Raw genomic sequence first — 16314 nt, 5'->3', positions numbered from 1 at the left:
TATGTATACATTAACACTAGATGAACATTTTGGCCACACCCTGATTTAGGAATCCTTACCCTATACACTATAGGAGTGTTTCGGCCCTGCCTTTTATTCAAATCCCTACATTGAGAGACATATGAGATTTTAAATTTTAATAGATGGCATTAATTTCATTCTTTGCATGCAGTCACTTTTTTAATTCAGTATTAGCAAAAGTATAAGAGAAGATGATTTTTTTAAACATTAATTGCATTAACACTAAAACTATTTTGGCCCTGCCCTAGAGTCAGAACCACTACCTAGGGGGACCTTAAGTCAAAACCCATAATACATGGGACATCAAAGAACTCGGTCCACAATATGCCTCATTTGGCCTAGTAAATTTGAAAAAATTACACAGAGATTTAGAACATTTCTGAAGGAAAATTTTCCATCTATATCAGAGTCCAAATCAAAATATGCACTAGTTTCCTTTCACCGGATGTTTGCAAATGAACACTAAATGCCCAAACCCCACCTAGTTCACCATTTTCCGGGAAAATCTTGAAGTTTCACTCAATTCAGTCGTAAAATTCACCAAGAGCGCATTCATTACGGCTCAATTTTATTACAGAAAATAAAGATATAGCATCAATCGAATAAATTACATTCAAAATATTAAGCCGTAAACAATGCGCTCATATCTGGAAAAAATAAATACAACATTCGCGGCAACATCAAAGTTGTCGTCTGGAAGCTGTCAAGATCAAAAGAATAACGTTGTGTAACGAATACACGAAAGAGGGCATACCTTTTTACTGGATTTATAATAGTTGAAGGTGAGTGTTTTTTCATTATTCTATCGATCATGTGTTCTATTACTGAAATCTTTATTAAATTCTGTAATCTTTAAATAAATATATCATATATTAAACAAACTTGAGAAGAGAAAAGTCACGTCACCCTGTTCACATTTTGAGCATCCAGGGATTCATGACGGTTTTCTTCCTGGCTTATTTACATTTTCGTTTATATCAGTCCTAGAGTGTATACATGTATAGTAGGCATGTATAATTTTATAACAGACAGTTTATTTTCTGTGCTTCGTACAAGTTCATTATAAAACGTCCTTCTACTCTCATACAGATATACACCAACGCGCTCTGATTTATCACAGTAGAATATGCTCTTTATTTCCTTATCCATTGTCAATTCGTCAGTACAATATTACTAAGCATACATTCTATATACATCCAACAAAGGTTAAAAAGAATATATGAACTTTTCATATTAAAAAGAAAAAAAGTTTCTTTCGCTTTTTGTTCATGTAAATGACAATAAAACTCATACAAAAGGACGAGAAAAAAACTCAAATGACTACTTCAGATAAAGAACACATAGAGATAAATGTTGTTGATTAATTTTAATCATAGCTTATTTTCTATGTGATATATTCGTTTGTTGTTTATTTATTTTTTTTAATAAAGGGCAATAACTCGAATTGGCCTATCGTTACAGGTGCGGATCCAAAATATTAACTATATTAAAAAAACCCAATGAAAATGAATTTCTTTATACTACACTGTACAATTACCTTTATTCAATATTGTGGAAATGAACTTGACAACAGGAAATGTTTATCAATTAAAAAAAGAAAATGCACAGCATATCAAAATATCAGCATATTGTGACCCCCCCCCCCCCCCTCAATTTTTTTTGTTATTGTTAAGCTACATAAAATTTGCAAATTAATAAATGATTTGCAGCATATTCTTGTATACATTTTATAGTATGTCTCATGTTACAGTTTCCAGCCATTTTTTATGAATTTTTAAGATAATACCAGTACAAATACCTGACAAATTGAAACAAGGGGAAAATTATAATTTTGTCATTTTGTCATTTACAATTTGATTCTTCACTATTTTTACCTGAAAAAATTAACATGAAAGAAAACAAATTAATAATGGAAAATGTTTAAATCTTTCTCCATTCCAAAGTATTTGGGACACCTTGCACACTTTTTCAACTTACTCATCTGGGTACTCTTCATTTTGTTTGCAATTATGCAAAATCCCAGTAGACTTTCTTATTTTGGTTGTTTATTAAAACTCTAAACAGAAGAAGGGTGTTTAAGACTTTTTCATTTCAGTAAATTGACCGATTGGTAATTTGGTTAAAAAAGGTATTATGATTGATTGATAATCAAAATATTAAGAAAAAAAGTGGTGAAAGCAGAGACTTTAGACAGAATATAATACATAACTGTGTGTTTTTATATTTTCCCTTAACATTGTATTTTATTAAAATAAATATTTCAGAAATGCCAGGTTCTGGTCAGAAACACTATGGCTGTTTCAACTGTCCTAAAAGAGTAAGACAGAAGGATAGGCACACAATATCGTCTAGAAATAGAGCTTTTATTGCCAAATTAACAGGAAGGACTCCATCAAACAGTGACTTCCTCTGTAACAAATGCAGATGTATGTGCCAGCATCACATCAAAAAGAAAACCAGTATCCCCGGCCTGGTACAGCAGGTTCCAGCACAATCTACTGAAGCTCCTCCATTCAGTCCTCCATCCATTCCTCTCCCATTTGCCAGCACATCTAGAGGACATGCTTCATGCTGCATGTGCAAGCGCCAGGGTCCAAAGCTGGTTGTAGTTCCAGTAGGTGTAAGACATCACATCTTCATCACTAAAGAGGTCATCATCCCTGCTGGAGCTCGCTGCTGTCCAAACCACCTACAACAGAACATAGACGATCTCAATCCTTTATCTGATTCTACTTTGTTTTATAAGACAGGAATCACAGAACTAGTTAAGTTTTTGCGGAATGAGGTTTTAAAGAAGGAGAGGACGAGATTAAACTTTGATAGCAGCGGGAATCTTGCTTCAACAGATTACCAAAGTCTGCTTGGAATTCCAAAATCAGCCTTTGAGGACTTACTGAAGTATGTTGAGGGGAAAGTGAAGGTCACTCCAGTAAGGACAGTGCGGACAACCTTAGCCATATTTCTAATGAAATTAAGAGGAGGGGAGTCAAATCGAATTCTGTCCACTCTATTCAACATATCCAAATCCAGTGTACATAGAGGTGTGAAATCAATACGGACAGCACTGATGAATGGTGGATTTGTAGCCGAAAATCTGGGATTTGGACATGTTACCAGGGAACAGATAATTCAGGAGCACACAAGACCTTTGGCCCAGATGATTCTTGGTGATACAGTTTCCCAGCCAGCAATACTTGTCCTTGATGGTACTTATATATATATATACACAAAAGTGGCAATTTCAAGTTTCAACGACAGTCATTCAGTCTTCAGAAAGGACGGCCACTGGTGAAGCCAATGATTATTGTATCCACAATAGGTTACTTTGTGTCAGTACTGGGTCCTTATATTGCTAGAAACAATGATGCTACAATCCTTAACCACATAATGCACAGCAACCTTGAGGACATTCGGAGCTGGGTACAGGAGGAGGACGTATTTGTGGTTGATCGTGGATTTAGGGATTCCTTGGACTGTCTGGAGCAGATGGGGATTAATGCCAAAATGCCTTCATTCCTGAACAAAGGAGATAAGCAGATGTCGACAGAAAATGCAAACACCAGTCGATTAGTGACAAAGGTATGGAATATAATTAGTATCAATATATCTTTCAATATAAGATATATTTGTAAAATAAATTAATGCATGTAAATAACCTACTAATCTAAATAGTACCATTCATGTTTAAGTAATAAAAGAAAAACCTATTAATAATTATGACTATATGTTCCATATTATGTTTCACAGATACGTTGGGTTGTTGAGTCTGCTAACGCTAGGATCAAGCAATGGCGTTACCTAAGACACATCCTACCTTCCAGTCAAATTCCCTACATTGGTGACTTTGTCAGGATTGTATGTGCCATTTGCAATAGGCAAGTTATTACCAAATAATATAAATATATAAAGAAAAATATATAAAAATCTACAGGGTCTTTTATTTATGAAATCAAAACTCAAACTTGCTAGATTTTAAATTTTTAATAAATATTTTTAAAAATTGAGTATCAATTCTACATGTATTTCTATTATGTAATACAATTATATCAAATAGATAAGGGATTTTTCTTCTTATAACTTTGAAGTCTTGTATTTTTTTAAATACAGTTTAGTTATAAAATACACACATGATATATCTACTCATTACTCACTTCCATTTTACTTTAATTCAGATACCTAAAACCCCTTGCTAGTGGAGACACTGAAGAAGACCAGGCCCTTGGTGCAAAAATGGTTTTTCTCTCCAAGCAAGCAAATACCCTTCAGCACCATGTAGAAGAAAACCATCTAGACAGACGATCAGTATGCTGGAAGGAGTTTGATGACTTACTGGACTTTCCAAACATGGATGAGGAACAACTTAGAGCCATCACATGCGGTGTATACCAACTGCGTCTATCACCATCCTACGCCCAAGAACATATAGAGGGAGACTGCAGCATCCAAGTCCACAGAGAGGAGCCAGGCCTTCTTCGTGTAAAACTGCAGAGTCGTCACGTGTCATCAAGATCCTACCTATTGTGGATACAGTATGATGAGGGTGAAGTCAAGGCTTGGTACTGCAAGTGCAGGGCTGGTGCTCGTGTTGTGGGTATGTGTTCCCATGTTGCTGCCATCATTTGGTATCTGGGACATGCTCGCCATCAAAGAAATGAGAAACTGGGAGTGCGAGACTGGGGAGAGTTTGTTGATGATGCCACACTGGTGGATGACTCTGACAGCTCCAGCGAAAGTGATGAAAGTGGACCAGATGAGTAGATGTGTGACAAGTATGTCCAGTTTAAGTTGTACATTTACTTGTACAGTTCTGTTTAATTTTTTCATTGTATGTTGACTTTGAGAAACTAATGTTTTGTTTAATTCTTTAATCTGTACTGATGAGAGAGAGAGAGAGAGAGAGAGAGAGAGCGAGAGAGAGAGAGAATGAGCAGATATATCTTATTGATTTGAGAGAGTGTGTAGAGAGCGAGAGAGAAAAACAGGAAGAGAGAATGAGCATGTATCTTATTGATAAGAGAGAGTGTGGATAGAGAGAGAGAGAGAGAGCATATACATGTATTTTATTGATGAGAGAGAGAGAGTTATTAATTGTATTGTGCATAAACAATTGATATGTAAATGATTCAATGTATTATTTCTGCAGCAATTTAAGTACAGGTTCACGTAAGAATCAGGCAAACAGTGATAAGTCATATGTTTCATATTGAGATGATAATTTACTTTGAGAACAGTATATATAAGTGTTCTCAAAAAATGATAAAATTTTTAGTGAATCGTGCATAATTGTGAAGCTGTGTTACTAAAAATAGATCCACTCTGTCACAGTTTTTAAACACAATGAAACACTATGGTATGAGGATCTGACAGGATTTTCAGAAATTCAGTGTCAATTCATTTATTCAAAAATGTTGGTATGAAGAGAAGACAATGCCCTCTTCTTTTTTCTAATGTTAAAGATGTAGTATCCCATTGGTTCCCATGGCAACCACGACAATAATGAGCCATACAGTCTTTAAAATTAGAGAAAAACGATCACTTTTATGTCTCTTTTTAAAAAAAACAGCAAACATATATGACTGTGTATTATAAATAAATGAATAAAGGATATTCTGAAATATTTTTTTACATAATAAAAAGTTTTGAAAAATTAACAGACGGTTTACATAATCTAAGCAATCATGTGGGATTCCTAACAAAATTTTAAAAATCTTTATCATTTTTACATGTATCTAAGAGTAATATTATAATTATATTGCATATTCATAGTTTCATTTTAAAACAAGGATTATACTTTAATTTCATTGATGTGTAAATGTTATTGTTTTAACCCATTACCTGTGAAAATGTGATCGTACATCATTATTGATCGGGATCGGAATACCAAATATTTTGTTTCAAATTTATACCGAATTTTCTCAGACTTCTAAAAGATACGTTCATAAAGTTATCAAAAGTTTAGTTTTCAACAATATTTAATGATGTATCACAAGTCTTAAAACAATATATAAGTATGTCTGTCAAAAAATAATGGAAGTAGCCAAAGTTAGCAAGTCTTACGATAACTAACAGGGAAAAGGAACATTATAAACTGTCCGACCTGCTGTATATCATGGTTATAGTGAGTAATATGTACAACCATTAAAAAACTTATATACAATACTGTTTGTCTCGGTGGTCAATAACACCTGAACCTACATGTACTTTTTTTAGGAATTCATATTATTTTTACGTAATTTTAAATGAGGTTGTTGGGGATGTTGACTTTAAAAGAAATAACACAATTCTTTTTTTTAACAAAGATGTCTGCAGATTTGTTAAATACCATGTACACCATATTAAGCAATTAAAATGAATTTATCTTTTTATGTGGACCCTTAGCCCAGCCTTTCCAATCAAAAATAAATATATTTTATACTATTACAATGTACAGTAAAACAGGCTCATATCTGATATATAAATTTAGAATATGTTTGTAGACTATATGGGGGGGGGGGGGGGGGTCCTCAGTAAGCATCAATTTATTGTAAGCGTAATTATTGTAACCCTGTATTAGTTTATATAATGTGCATTGGATACAGTTTAATCATTAAGGGCATGCTTTATATTCCAGAATTTAACAAAACATATAAGCATTTTTCACTCCCTTTATATATATAGATATAGATATACATTTTTAGATATTTATTCAAATATACTACAAGGTAGTATACTTAATAAAAACAACCATATGTAGAAAACATGTGTGACACCATAACAAGTACTTTATTAAACTGACTTCCAGTCATACATATAATAAACAAGTTGCACATGAATAACTCGATATACATGACACCATACATGTCAAAATGTATCACACATACTATAGATGGCTATATCAAACATCAACCAATAGATTACATATTGATTTTTTTCCCTCAATTTGGACCCTGGAAAGGCTAAAAGTTTACAATTTTTTAAAAAGAAAATCCTAAGTGAACGATTGCACACAAACAAGACATGTTTGTGAAACAACTATGCCCACTCCTTTGGAAACATCTGAGAAGAAAATGCAAATAATTGGAATTTTTTTTAATTCCAAGGTCAAAAATTGCTCAATCATACCCAAAAAATAACTTTGCCTAGATCTTATTCAGATAAATCTGTATACCAAATTTCATTTCAAAATGTGGAACCCCTGCGAAGAAAATGAATGATAACTGTTGGTGGACTGGCCGTCTGACCAACAGACAGACAGAGAGAGAGACGCACAGCAGCAAAGTGATATGCCATACCTTCTTCGAAGGGGGGATAAAAATAGTGCATACATTTATATGAATGTGCAGCAATTGGGTAAATGCTGTGTATACAAATTTATGCTATTAGAATATTCCTATATACATGTATATGTAGTCCAAAAATGTAGCTACCATCATGGTAATTACATAAATACAAAATATGAATTTCATGAAAATGCATTAATTATAGTGCATATCATGCAGTACATTTCATCAGATGGTTATATTATTTTTACCCGAAGTGTTTTTGCCCCGGTGTGGGCCCTTTAACACTGCACCATGCACCTACTCTGACAAATTTCCCCCCATGCATCAAACATTTTCTGGGGAAAACACTGTATGTAGTCCAAATAATGTAGCTACCATCATGGTAATTACATAAATACACATATTAGTAATTAAAGATGAAATCATGATATATCATGATAAGTACAAAGTATTTCACTTGTTATTATATAAATATCATAGCATTCTGAGATTCTTTTTTTATATTAGAAATTCAATTAACTTAATCATTAGTTATTGTTCTGTCTTCCTTGGTTATTAACCATGCAGCTAAATGTGTCTTTCTTAATGCTAATTACACATAATTTTTCTTGAAGTAATGAGATATAAAATTTCTTTATTCTTTCTATACATGTATAATGGACAATCAGTGAGAAAGGGACATACATATATGCACTTATCTTCTACATAAATTAGTTATACATGTACATCTTATTACTGTTATATATATTAACATAGTTTTTTGACATTGAAAAAATTTGAGTGTGAAGTTCAATGTTAGTTATCTCCTCATATACATGTAGTTTGTAAGCTCTTTATCTGTTGGAGTTGTTTAAGGTCCTAACATAATCAATTGTTTTAATTTCTCTGATTGCCCTGGTGCAATCAGATTAAGCACTAGCTGGGTCAACACATTCTTCGACTTTTCGCTTGTTGAAACATTCTGTAAGATATATTCTGCCTCATCAGTCCAGTTTGATGTTATGACAGGGTCTGTGATTGTCAAAGTTCTGAGTCCTGAAATAGAAAGATTTAAAAACTAGAAATATTGTTACTTGTCATATGTAATGTAAAACAACATATAAATATTAATACACCAGTCATGTCAATAAAGCCTAGATAAAACATTGATTCCTATTCCAGTCTGAAAAGAAAGAATCAGTAGATAGGGAAAGTTGATGGTTGGGTGGATTGGTCTATGGGTGGATTGGTCTATGTTAATAAAATTGAAGGTAGGGCCAATTGTGGAACCCTATTAGACACAATTAAATCAATGTAATCTTAGATGAATATTAATCAAAGAAGATTTGAACTTCTGCAATAGGATCTAAACCCATGACCATTTATGATACACTGAATGGTTTGGAATAGGGAAAAACAACAGGGGATACTTGCCAAACCATTACATAAATTAAATAGATCTTCAAATACCAGCAACAAATATAATTGTTAAGGGTGGGGTACGTGTGAATTGACCAATGAATTATAAAAATATGGGATAAGAGATAACCCCCGGGCATTTGCATACCAAAGTAATCGCCCATCTAATCATGAGCTGTATCAAAGAATTTACATGTACCCGTACATTTAGGGATGGGGATCTCTACTGGAACACAGCGAATTACCAGTATATATTAAGGGGGTGGAAATGACCTTATTTTATGAAATTATATTATCGGTCAAATATTGTTAAAAAGAAATTTCTAAAAGAGTGAAAGTGTTTTGATTATAATATACATGTACTTTTATCCACATCAATACCGACAGGTGTTCATACCCCCAAGTTTAGTGAGGGAAAAAAACCCACCTTATTTTTACCCCACAATGAAAACAGCTGTGAAAAAAAACTACAATGTGGAACTTTTCATTCAAGATTGACTGGTGTTTTGTTTCAATTGTTGATTGAGGCATGAACATATATTAGTTTCTAATATAAATGTAGGGATACATCATTTTTCAATGTATCTGAAAACAAAGGGCAGTGTAAGGCTACTGCAGTACATTTATTCAAATCAAGATATGAATATAAGTTATAACAACGCACCTTTTATAATTAGACTTGTAAATGAACAGATGAAAGCATACATTCGTAAAGTATACAGTTATATTTGAGTGTCCGGATAATTGCCAAAATCAATCGCTTTGATGTTCTAAAAATAGATTCGGGGAAAACCAGTATGATCACCGATACATGTAGTGAAATATGCCAATAAAACAAGAACTTCACTGCAGTTGTTAGTTAACTTATATCACTGTTTGAAAAAGCTTATTTCATTCAACATGTATAGCAATAATATACCTGTATATAATGTGATTCTTTGGGGTATCACTTCCTTCGCTGTCCGCGGCTGGGTTGGCAGGTTGTTTGTCGGCCATCACTAAGTTTTAAACCTTGCAGATGTCTTGTTATGTCTCTGCAACAATTACAAAGGGTCACTGGAGTTGTTTATTCTGGATCGGCTTTATACAGACTTGTGAAACTGTTTGCGTAGTGTCCCGAAACCGTGTAGTCTTCTCGAACTTCCATTTTCGCGCACTAGCGTACGTAGCAACGAGGCGCCATCTAGCGACGATATTGTGAATCAACCAAGAAAGACAACCAGATTTCACTCGAATTTGCTAATTTTAACGGCAATTTAAACTCGAAACTCAAACTTTTCAATACTTTTTAAAATTGGAAATCATTGTGCTGAGTGACTTTCGTAACTATTTATAATCAAATTCTCTCGTAAGGTTTGCTGTTTTTAGTAATTTGATAAAAATATATGCTATTTTACTAAGACTTGCACGGCGTCAAAATTGAGCGCCTTGTCAATATATCGGGCCCGTATTCAAAAACGAAACGGAATATTTCAGAATAATTTGGCATATACATTCTAAACATCCCAGTTTCTTGCTGGGTAAAATTTCGTTTTATTTTGCGTCTTATCACTTATCACAAAATTTCGATATTGCCTGATTCTTACGTGAACCTGTACTTAATGTTTTATTACTCGATCAAATTCTCTGTATATATATATATAATTGTAATAACTGTAATGTCAGGAAAATGCATGTTAATACATATCCTGTTACTCCTGTAATTAATTTTCATAATCTAATCAACCATGGTCTACTGGGATTTAATTTATTCATCTTTCCTGGCAAATATTATTTACATCAATTGAATACACACCATTGTTGTTATTTTTATATCTGGGTTATGGATAATATAATGATTATGAACTCAGCATATGTTTTGTTTTATTTATCGACACCGACTGACTTGATCACGCATTAAGCTCATAAAAAATAGCCTACTAGTTATAAGCTTCATAAGAAATATTAATGTTAAAATACTTACACTTTTCTAATTCTAATTGTAGCTAGAATACTGATGATCGCTGCAAATGTTGTTGTAAAAAAAAAACCCGAGTAAATTCGAGTCGACAATGTTTTTACAGGAAGCGGTGTCGATTCAGTTCGTTGCTGTGCACAGATGGTCCATGTGTATCAATAAAGAGCATCCAGAAGGATAATTAGAATAATTTAATTGAGTTTAAAAACTGATAAAACAATTCATGCTTTCTAATCATACATTCTGAATAAACATTTTTTTATTGTTATAATTGAGATCATAAATGCTTTTTAGTGCATTATTCAGCCATGGTTATGTACCCTGTAAAGACCCTCGATATTACATGTTAACCATATTGTTATTTGTAATTTTACCGCAGCATATTGCAATAAACAAAATTATTTACACAGTTATTTATTTTGATTTTCCTGCACACATATTTTTCAATCATTTGCTGAATAATGCATATGCATGTACACAGCACTGCGCATCGTGATCATTTTTTAGCAAATAAGCCGACTTGACAATTTATAACACCATATTTAACGACGTTATACAAGAAAACTATGAGAGATATTAAAAAAAGAAAACCATTTCCAGGAAGCACATATTCTAGAGAGTATATAATGGTAAAATTTGCAATATTTAAAACTAGGCCATTTTTCATGGTTTGTGGGTCGAGTTCTTTACAATTTTAGTAAAGGATTTCATTGTTAACATAATTATGATGTCAGTTTTTCTTACAGATGTGAGAGTAAAGAAGAATGTTTTTTTAACATCATATGCATTAACACTATATTGTCATAATGCCCCCTCCCCCACAGCCTGAACCCCTGACCCAGTGGCCATGAATTTCAAAACTTAGGTAGAGGGGTCTGTGGACATCATGAACATGCATTCAGTTTTTTACCCCCAGATGTATGAGAGGAAAGAAGAACATTTTGATGGACATCACAACTACGTTTTCAGTATTTCCTCACATGAGTGGGAACGGAAAAGAAGATTTTTGCAAATTTTGTCTTTTTGCATAATTGACCCCGCCCGTGGCGCCCAAATGGTGCTAGAGCCATAATTTTATAATTTAAATTCTCCTTCCTTCACACCAAAACTGGTAACAATTGGCCTTGTAGTTTTCAAGATGCTAAAAATTTAAAGTTGTTAATGCACAACGACCAATAGCAATAGGTCACCTGAGTGACTCAGGTGACCTAAAAAAAAAACCAAAACACTAACGAGAAAAAGTAACAAAATACTGATCAAAAACCATACAATTTTCTTTATTAGTTTTGAGAGTTACTAGATACTTGTATATATTTGCAACACTAGTAAAAGTCTTATTTCTCCGTGATGGAAAACGGAATATTTCATAATAATTTTTAATTACATGCTCATTCCTCTCATTTTTTAGTGATTGTGCAATCTTGTCGATAATTGCTTAAATTATAGCAGGAAGTGTTTCCGGTAACTTAAGTACTTCCTTAAAATATTTCATATATATTATATAACCAAATGACAAAAAAATATCGACAAATTTACTTAGATATATGTTTCATCGTAAAAAATTGGATGCAATGGGTATACTTACATTGCATTTCGGTTTGAATTCAAGGATAACCAAAACATGTTTTATGTCATCAAAATCGTATATGATGAGAAACATTTTATTTCAACTTTGCCAAGATTGAGGATTAAGGAAATGTTCAATACTATGAATCAATACATAACATTTATGACAACAAACAATAAAATCACTAATAAAATAATTAAAAAAAAGTACTTATTGATCTACTTTAATTAGTATTATAGCACAAAAATACACTGTAAAAAAATATAGAACATTTGTATCGTTGGCCTTTAAATTAATGGTACGGACATATCTTGTATCATTCATTTCCGAGATACATTTATTTGCTGGTGAAATATTCAATATTCTTTAGGATTTTGTTGTACTGGTTTGATGTTCTTTTTAAACCCCCCGCAAATGAAGTTTGGGGCGGTATATAGGAATCACCTTGTCCGTCCGTCCGTCTGTCTGTGCAAAATTCGTGTCCGGTCCATATCTTTCTTATGAAGAAACATTGGAAGTTCTTACTTAACATAAAGATTGCTTAAGACCTGAGGGTGTGTCATGACGTTGACCCAAGTCATTCGAGCAAGGTCAAGGTCATTGGCAGAAAAGTGCAAAATTCATATCCGGTCAATATCTTTCTCATGGAAAATGATTGGAAGTTTTTAATTCACATAAAAATTGCTTTTAACCTGAGGCTGTGTCATGACCTTGACCCAAGGTCAATTGAGGAAGTTCATTGTTTAAAAATAGCTTAATTCCTTGCTGTGTCATGTCTTGTATTAATAAAAAAAAATTAGAAGCTAAAATTTGACACAAAGCTTGCTTGTCTCAGGCCGCATAAAATTATTTTTTTTAGATTTTCATCCCCGTCTCTCTGAAAATGGCCTGCCCCAATGATTTTTCCTTAGTGGGGGGTATCAATAGTGAGCTTGCTCACAGTACCTCTAGTTATTATTGGCTGAAAGCAATAAAAAGAAAAATCATGAAATCCAAAGCCGTAATTGTCAAAGAAATTTTAAGACAATGCATTCCACTTGTATGTACGATGTCTCTAGCGAGTTCTTTTAATCTCTTTCCTAATACTTACCCTCGTGTTTTAAGCTGCTGAAAACATAACCTACATGTATCGACCGTATGCAATCAAGAAATGTAAATATCTAATAATACTCGCAATGTACATACTTTAAGCCTAAGCAAAGAATAACTGTTTCAATAAAATATATTTTATAATTTATCATATATGTATTTCATGTATAATCAGTTTTCAGACCCATTATTAGTACCCTAGTCTAGATGCATTAACAAAAGAAGCATAGTCTGCATACATAATATTTGATACAATCCATTCACATAATTTTAAACCAATGTGGTTGACGCTCGAATTTTTTTTTATCATTAAACACATTTATAATAGAATAGACATTAAAAAATGCATATTGAATATACAAACAATTGAAAACCTACATGAGACATTTTGATTTTGAATCCAAAAACGATTTGAACAATCTTAAAATCCACAGTGCAAGGGAATACGACCGAAAAAAAGATATATAGAAGTGGAAGAGAACAGCCTTATAGGGGCCAGCCCCTTTTTCTTTATACCGAATGAAAGGTTTCGGTAAGACCAAGAACTCTCAAAATATATCTTATAACAAATTATTATCAGGTAGAAAACTAAAACGGAAAATGCGCGAATTTTTTGCATTTTTTTCTAACCTCTGTTTCAACATCTATACCACTCCTTTTATTTGCATTTGAATAATTAATGAGATATGCTTCACACAAATTCAATGAATCAGCTTCCAAACCAGCCCACCTTTGAGACTCTGCCAGTCATCGTTAAAGCTAAACCTTCTGGACAAAAGAAGTCGTTCAATTTTACTTAAAGGGGAATAAATCAAAGTTGGATGGGAATTTTCATCAATTAAAATATGCCACGACAACATCGCACGGCTTGTTATCAGACCTGAAAATTTCAAGACAATCGGTGAACAAACGAGCGAGATATTAAGGATCAAAGTTGGCGTCTAGAGGAAAACAAAAGAGAAGAAATCTGGATATTTTTCAGAATAATAGTAAGGTCTTCCGTTCCCAGCGGAAGACCTTAATAAATATGACATTAAAAACTGAATGAAAATCATTGCAAATAAACATAAATATTTTATTTTTTATTTGGTATGAAAGTTCCTCGGGTAAGGGTTATCGTTCCTAAATCCCAAGGCCCAAACACCATGAAGACTTTTCATTTCTGAGTTGAAGAAAATTTCATAAATATAATGTTGGAATGATAAATACATACATATTCATTATAGGCCTGTATAAGTGAATATATTCGCTTTAATGCAAAACTTAGTCACATAAACAAAGGGGACAATTGACTAGGCTAATAGGATTTATGTATCCCAACCTGAGAGAAATGCAAAGCAACCCTCCCATCCCCTTAAGATATCGATATTAAAGTGCATTAAAGTATATTATAATTGAAATATTCTCACCGTTTTAGAATTTTCTTATTCAACCAAAAATACCTTTCAGAAAATTTTGGAAATGTAAAAAAAGTTTTTGTTCACACCGGGAATCGAACTCATGACCTACAGGTTTGTAGTGGACTCACTAACCCACTGTGCAACAGTGTAACATATCGATGATGGGAAAGAAACTATTTAAAAAATCATACTTGATTTCATTGGTTGTTTCGATAAATAATAACACACAACGTGAAGGTGTCACATACCACATTACTTGTAAGTAATGAATTTTCTAATATCAAATCAAATCTATTCATTGAACAAATTTTTCAAAAGAGCGGTCCCCATACATTACGCCTCAGCTTAAATCAGCTATTACCGGAAATGCATGCTTCCAGATTTACTTTTTTGCGTTCTGCGTCATCAAAAAGTGGTGTATAGAGCCACCTTACAACGTATATAGATTAACAATCTGCTATGTTCTTTCTGTATTTACACGCCTTGTATCACTATATTGTATTCATTGTACTATTATGTATATTAGCTGTCTCCTAGGCTTTTAATAAGCTAATTATATAAAACGAAAAGCCCAAGGGCCACATCGCTCACCTGAGAATTTCGGTCTGAGTAAAGGAGCAGAAGTTTAAAATTTAAACCTGTTTTTACTGTGAAAAGGTAATTGCGGAAGACAAATATGTGGATCTTCTTTCATAGTTTTTTTTTATGAATTAATTTTTGTATTTGAAATTATACAAGGCGGGCTTATAATATTACGGGGTTGTGTGGGGAAAATAATTGACACTCCCAACCCAGGCAGATAAGTCATGTTAATTCGCATTTTATGCAGGTAACCATTATGAGGAAATGATCATCACTAATTCTATGCAGATAAAAAGCTCTGTCATGGATCAACATTAACAAATGTTCACATTTATGTTTGAATGAGTATTTTTTGTAATTTTACTGGCTGAATGGTTAAAACTTCTGAGCAATATGCTTGAAAAACATTCTTTGTCTTAAGGTACTTAAATTTTGTGTTTCAGTATTGTAACAGTTATTTAGATATTATGCTAAAGACCTTTGTGAAGAGTACATAGTCAGAGTGAATTGTATCAAAACATTAATTTTTAGTCTTTATTACAAAACACAAAAGAAGGTCAACAGGTTTTTAAGGTACAGCAGAAACTTAATATGAGTAAAAACAAATTGTTTTACTTTGATTTTTTAAAGCTGCTTGGTCCGATTTTTTGGTTATTACAGTATCAACATTGTTCCCACACAACCTTTCATCTTAGAATGTTGAGGACTTTCTCCTATTTACACCAAAATAATTTCTGTTTAGGCAAACGAAAAAACAAACCAAAATGCATCGCGTGAATGTTTATAAAAAGAAACCTTGTTGTTTCGTTCCCCAAATGATTGGATTTATTTAACCTGCATGCTGTGCATCAATTTTTAAAAAAAGCAAACTTCAGAAATACTAGCGAACAAAAGGTATTATTTGTAATTTATCTGAATACTTCGACCTTTTTTAAAAGCGACAACAAAGTCGTAATACAACCATATCCGTCTCGTCGTTAGGGGTGAAAGTTAACGTGAGGCGAAATAATGCGGTACCCTTTTATGTCGTTTGTTTTG

The 16314-nt window shown here is 33.0% G+C and overlaps 1 protein-coding gene and 2 long non-coding RNA genes across 3 annotated transcripts; 1 reads left to right on the top strand and 2 right to left on the bottom strand.

The window, feature by feature from the left end:
* Positions 1–1131: 1131 nt before the first annotated feature.
* LOC117686413 (uncharacterized) lies at positions 1132–4484 on the bottom strand. The gene is made up of 3 exons (XR_010707590.1): positions 4352–4484; positions 2916–3537; positions 1132–2710 (listed from the first exon to the last, which is right to left on the bottom strand). It is a non-coding gene; the product is annotated as an uncharacterized lncRNA (long non-coding RNA).
* Positions 2288–4779, top strand: LOC109618836 (hypothetical protein). The gene is made up of 4 exons (XM_066065913.1): positions 2288–3227; positions 3341–3600; positions 3769–3896; positions 4194–4779. Exons 1-4 carry the CDS (start codon positions 2288–2290, stop codon positions 4777–4779), a joined length of 1914 nt encoding a protein of 637 aa, XP_065921985.1.
* A 1985-nt stretch (positions 4780–6764) lies between these two features.
* On the bottom strand, positions 6765–10287 carry LOC117687124 (uncharacterized). Its single transcript, XR_010707580.1, has 2 exons — positions 9601–10287; positions 6765–8318 (listed from the first exon to the last, which is right to left on the bottom strand). It is a non-coding gene; the product is annotated as an uncharacterized lncRNA (long non-coding RNA).
* Between the last annotated feature and the right edge of the window lie 6027 nt (positions 10288–16314).

The sequence above is a fragment of the Magallana gigas genome, chromosome 1 (assembly GCF_963853765.1).
Source record: "Magallana gigas chromosome 1, xbMagGiga1.1, whole genome shotgun sequence".
NCBI lineage: Eukaryota > Metazoa > Mollusca > Bivalvia > Ostreida > Ostreidae > Magallana > Magallana gigas.
Note: the sequence above shows the minus strand (reverse complement) of the source record. Positions and strands in the feature narration are given on the sequence as shown.